The 6,000-nt window shown below is 45.2% G+C and overlaps 1 protein-coding gene across 2 annotated transcripts in view; it reads right to left on the reverse strand.

The window, feature by feature from the left end:
* The window catches only part of MCCC1 (methylcrotonyl-CoA carboxylase subunit 1), a 76,019-nt gene extending 70,559 nt beyond the window's left edge, over positions 1–5,460 (reverse strand). The window contains exon 1 of one of the 2 annotated variants that reach the window (XM_047787342.1): positions 5,246–5,460. In XM_047787342.1, coding sequence (XP_047643298.1) covers positions 5,246–5,316 — 71 coding nt within the window. In that variant the 5' untranslated portion in view covers positions 5,317–5,460. The remainder of the gene's footprint in view (positions 1–5,245) is intronic. The other variant, XM_047787333.1, reaches the window with a different exon arrangement.
* Between the last annotated feature and the right edge of the window lie 540 nt (positions 5,461–6,000).

Raw genomic sequence — 6,000 nt, forward strand, 5'->3', positions numbered from 1 at the left:
AAGCTGCAAGAATTCCCACTGAGATCAGGAACAAGACAAGGATGTCTGCTCTTGACACTACTCCTCAGCATAGTTTTGGAAGTCCTAGCCACAGCAATCAGAGAAGTCAAAGAAATCAAAGGAATCCAGATTGGAAAGGAAGAAGTAAAACTATCACTATTTGTAGATGACATGGTACTATACCTAGAGAATCCGAAAGACTCTACCAGAAAACTGTTAGAGCTCACTCATGAATTTGGCAAAGTTACAGGATACAAAATTAACACGCAGAAATTGATAGCATTTCTATATACTAACAATGAAAGATCAGAACGAGAAATTAGGGAAGCAATTCCGTTTACCATCGCATCCAGAAGAATAAAATACCTACTTAAAGAGACAAAAGACCTGTACTCTGTACTTTGAAAACTATAAGACACTGATGAAAGAAATCAAATATGACACAAGTAGATGGAAAGACATCCCATGCTCTTGGATTAGAAGAGTTAATATTATCAAAATGACTATACTACCTAAGGCAATATACAGATTCAATGCAAGCCCCATCAAATAACCAAGGACATTTTTCACAGAACTCAAAACAAAATATTTTAAAGTTTGTTTGGAAGCACAAAAGACCCAGAATAGCCAAAGACATCCTGAAAAAGAAAAATGGAGCTGGAGGAATCAGGCTCCTGGATTTCAGACAATACTACAAAGCAACAGTCATCAAAACCGTATGGTACTGGCACAAAGACAGAAATATGGATCAGTGGAACAGGATAGAAAGCCCAGAATTAAACCCACGCACCTACAGACAACTCATCTATGACAAAGGAGGCAAGAATATACAATGGAGAAAAGATAGCCTGTTTAATAAGTGGTGCTGGGAAAACTGGACAGCCACATGTAAAAGAATGAAATTAGAATACTTCCTAACACCACACACAAAAAGTAACTCAAAATGGGTTAAAGACTTAGATATGACCAGACACTATAAAACTCTTAGAGGAAAACATAGCCCAAACACTCTCTGACATAAACCACAGCAACATCTTCTCAGATCCACCTCTTAGAGTAATGACAGCAAAAACAAAAATAAACAAATGGGACCTAATTAAACTTAAAAGTTTCTACACAGCAAAGGAAACCCAAAACAAAATGAAAAGACAACCCACAGAATGGGAGAAAATCTTTGCAATCAACTGACAAGGGATTAATCTCCAACAGTTATAAACATCTCCTACCACTCAATACCAAAAAAACCAACAACCCCATCAAAAAATGGGCAGAAGCTCTAAACAGACAGTTCTCCAAAGAAGACATATGGATGGCCAAAAAACACATGGAAAGATGTTCAACATCACTAATTATTAGAGAAATGCAAAGCAAAACCACTAGGAGGTACCACCTTACACCAGCCAGAATGGCCATCATCAAAAAATCTACAAACAGTAAGTGCTGGAGAGAGTGGGAGAAAAAGGAACACTAGTACACTGTTGGTGGGATTGTAAATTGGTGCAACCACTGTGGAAAACAGTATGGAGATGCCTGAGAAAACTCAAAATAGAACTACCATTTGATCCAGCAATCCCACTCCTGGGCATCTATCCAGAGAAAACCATAACTCCCAAAGACACATGTACTCCAATGTTCACTGCAGCACTATTTTCAATAGCCAAAACATGGAAACAACCTAAATGTCCATTGACAGAGGAGAGGATCAAGATGTGGCACATATACACAATGGAATATTACTCAGCCATTAAAAGGAACGAAATACCAGCATTTTTAGCAACATGGATGGACCTAGAAATTATCATGCTAAGTGAAGTCAGTCAGACAATGAGACACCAACATCAAATGCTTTCACCGACATGTGGAATCTGAAAAAAGGACAGACTGAACTTCTTTGCAGAACAGATGTTGACTCAGACTTTGAAAAACTTATGGTCTCCAGAGGAGACAGTTTGGGGGGTGGGGGGATGTGCTTGGGTTGTGGGGTGGAAATCCTGTGAAATTGGATTGTGATGATCATTATACAACTACAGATGTGATTAAAAAAAAAAAAAAACGAATGGACTTGTGTGAGTTGTCTTAGCCAGGCAGAAGTTCATTAAGGGCTAAGATAATTTTAAGTTCTATGATACCTACTGATACAGTAAGTTAATGATGAAACTTTAACCAAGAGCTGACAGAAAGCAGGCCAGATTCGTATAATGCCTATCAGGTGTCAGCTAAGAAAGAATATACCAAGAAACCAATGAATTACAGAAGCAATTCCACCTTAGTCTTTTCTGTCCACCTCTGGAAAATCTGGCAAAATTAAGGTTATAAAGAACTAACTAGGGGGAGTTCCCATCGTGGCTCAGTGGTTAACAAATCAACTAGGAACCATGAGACTGTGGGTTCGATCCCTGCCCTTGCTCGGTGGTTAAGGATCCGGCGTTGCCGTGAGCTGTGGTGTAGGCCACAGACAGACACGGCTCGGATCCTGCGTTGCTGTGGCTGGGGTGTAGGCTGGCAGCTACAGCTCTGATTAGAACCCTAGCCTGGGAATCTCCACAGGCCACGAGAGCGGCCCAAGAAATCACAAAAAGACAAAAAAAAGAAAAAAGAAAAAGAAAAGAACTAGCTAGGGAGTTCCTGTCATGGTTCAGTGGTTAAGGAATCTGACTAGGAATCATGAGGTTTTGAGTTCGATCCCTGGCCTCACTCATTGGGTTAAGGATCTGGCATTGCGTGAGATGCAGCTCGGATCCTGCGTTGCTGTGGCTGTGGTGTAGGCTGACAGCTGTAACTCCGATTTGACCCCTAGCCTGGGAACCGCCATATGCTGAGGGTGTGGCCCTTAAAAAAAAGAAAAAAAAGAAAAATATATAAATTGAAAAAAATAATAATAAAAAGAACTAACTGGAGTTCCCGTCGTGGCTCAGTGGTTAACAAATCCCTTGCTCTGTGGGTTGAGGATCCGGTGTTGCCATGAGCTGTGGTGTAGGTTGCAGACGCGGCTGGGATCCCACGTTGCTGTGGCTCTGGCGTAGGCTGGCAGCTACAGCTCCGACTGGACCCCTAGCCTGGGAACCTCCATATGCCGTGGGAGTAGCCCATGAAATGGCAAACAAACAAACAAACAAACAAAAAAAACCTAACCATTTTAGATCCTTTCAGAAGTAGGCCATAAACAGTAAAATGTGTATTAGAAACAATGTAACTATGAATGTGTAGCACATATACATAGAATGTATATAACAGTAAATGAACAGGACTAGCCTTCACCAGGGCACAGATGCAGGAGGCCAGATTATTAGAGTGGACAATCACACACTCACAGACCTATGATGTACACTCAGTCAGACACTGACATCTGCCAAGGGCTCATGGGAAGACCCACAGCTCTGGCACTTGAGTTGCACAAGATGGTTTTTTCAGAAGGCTCCTGCTTTCCCACATCTTTCCAATCAACTGACCTCACTGTCCTGATCGTCAGTGGAAGAGCGAGGATCATAGCCTCTTCTCATCACAATCTTCAGATAGTTTATTGATAAGATTCAAGGCCTGTCCTGGGCACTGTGTCTATAAAATGGATGCGTCTTGGTAAATCCAGCTTAAGACTCTGATTAAGTTTTGAGGACACTGCTGAACTAGTTTTCCTCTGCCATTTTCCAGTAAAGACCAGCAGACAGCCAGATACAGCCCCTCCCACACACCACCTCCCACACATCACTTAGCTATAATCTATGCCAACACTGTTCTGATTGTTTATTCCATTTTCCACCATTATCTAAGCTTTAACTTAAAATAATGGCTAAAGAAGAACATTAAGAAGTTGCGGAGTTCCCGTCGTGGCGCAGTGGTTGACGAATCCGACTAGGAACCATGAGGTTGCGGGTCCGGTCCCTGCCCTTGCTCATTGGGTTAACGATCCGGAGTGGCCGCCGGCTGTGGTGTAGGTTGCAGACGCGATTCGGATCCCGCGTTGCTGTGGCTCTGGTGTAGGCCGGCGGCTACAGCTCCGATTCGACCCCTAGCCTGGGAACCTCCATATGCCACGGCAGTGGCCCTAGAAAAGGCAAAAAGACAAAACAAACAAACAAAAAAAAAAGAAGTTGCTTCTATGGAAAGCTATCCCATGCTCCTGGGCAGGAAGAATTAATATCATCACCTCTTTCTAGATAAAGTCCTGAGCTAATAAGCAACTTGCCCAAAGTTGCTCACACACCCAGTGCTGAGCTGAGCAGGACTCCTGCCTTCTGACTGCAGTCTTAGCACTAAGCTATACTGTCTTTCCATAAAGAGGGAAAGGAGAGAGACATGGAGGGAAGGGAAAGCAAAAGAAGCTAAAGAAGCCTGCTACCTGGAAAACTGAAGATATCTTCCCTGCCAAAGTTATTACCACGGAAGCTTATACTTTAAAACGGATCTGGAGGGAGTTCCCGTCGTGGCTCAGCGGTAGCGAGCCTGACTAGTATCCATGAGGACGCAGGTTCGATCCCTGGCCTTGCTCAGCGGGTTAAAGATCCAACGTCTCCCTGAGCTGTGGTGTAGGCCGACAGCTACAGTTCTGATTCCACCCCTAGCCTGGGTGCTGCCCTAAAAAGACTTAAATAAATAAATACATAAATAAAACAAAACGGATCTGAAGTCAGGTTAGCTAGAGTGATTATCTAAAAGTTTTGTTTAAACTTGTGTACAAAGCTTCTGGCCGAACACCCTTGCAGCCCTTTGGGAGATAAGTTTGCTTTTGTTAACTTGATTCATTTCAGCAAAGAAAAAGAACACCAAAAGTCTTCCCCTGAACATAAAGAGGCTTGAGGGCATCCTGGCGCCATTTCTTACTACTAGTGTAAACTAGAGCGAGCCGCGACGCCTTCGGACGTCACCAAAAAGCGCGATGATAACAGCGCTTCCCACACAAGAAATTCAGCGAAAACACAAAGTTAAATGTTAGGAGCCGTGTAAGCATTACGCTTGTCCCTATGGAGAGCGGAGCATGGAGACAGCAGGCCCAGCCTCCCCACTCCCCCCCTCCTCAAAAACGGGCAGAAGGCTGAAGGGTGGCTGTGTGGAAGGGAGAAGAAAAGGAAGGGCTGGGCGGGTCTCCCTCCTTAGGCCGAGACTGAAGCAGAAACTCCCCAAATGCGTCGGAATTTTCCTTCCGTCCTCCCCTCCTCCCAGTCGACTCTCTGTCCCTCCACGCCTCCACCGGGCTTTAGAGTTCATTCCCGCCCCAACATGGAACCGAGGCCCCTCCACCCGCCGTTACCTCGGCGGCAGCAGCAAGCTCGTGACTCGCTGGGTCAAGAGCAACACAGACACCGCAGAGGCCGCCGCCATGTCCCTGCAGCCCCACAGCCCGCTGGCTCCTAAACACACAGCTGCGTCCCATTCACTGCAAAACCCTGCCTCTGCTGCTCCAGTCCGTGGTCTTCTGCCGGCCACCGTCCAGGTCAAAGCAAACCAATAGGCCAACCGTGGTGTGGTGGGGGCGTCTCCACCAGAACCAATCAAAGAACCGAGGAGGGCTTCGGTGGCGGCGATTGGTCAATCGGGCCACGTGTCCTGGGGTTGTCCTGCTTCCTCCGCCCCTTGTACCAATGAGAGGAAGGGTCGGCTAAACCCCGGAGCTCTGTCTTCCCTAGGCTTCCGGCGACCCTTCTTTTTGGAACCATCCTTCGGACTTTTATCCTTAAAGCCGCGAGAAAGCGGGCGAGACAGAGTCGTGGGGGAAAGTAAACGGTGTGGAGAGCGTGATAATCAAATTCTCTAGTGGTCTCAAGAACGAATGAAATAAATAACTAAAATTAAATTTAAGGCGTTAGCTTGTGGCTCAGCGGGTTAAGAATCCCATCGGTAGGGTTGCAGCAGTGGGGAGGGTTCGATCCCTGGCCCAGGAACTTCCATATGCCTGGGGTGGGGCAAATAAATAAAATTTAGCTTGAAGTTTAAAACCACTTGAGATTTTTTTGGTTTTGGTTTTTTGTCGTTTTGTGGAAGTTCGCAGACACCAGAGCGGTGACT

The sequence above is a fragment of the Phacochoerus africanus genome, chromosome 1 (assembly GCF_016906955.1).
Source record: "Phacochoerus africanus isolate WHEZ1 chromosome 1, ROS_Pafr_v1, whole genome shotgun sequence".
In the NCBI taxonomy this organism is placed as follows: Eukaryota; Metazoa; Chordata; class Mammalia; order Artiodactyla; family Suidae; genus Phacochoerus; species Phacochoerus africanus.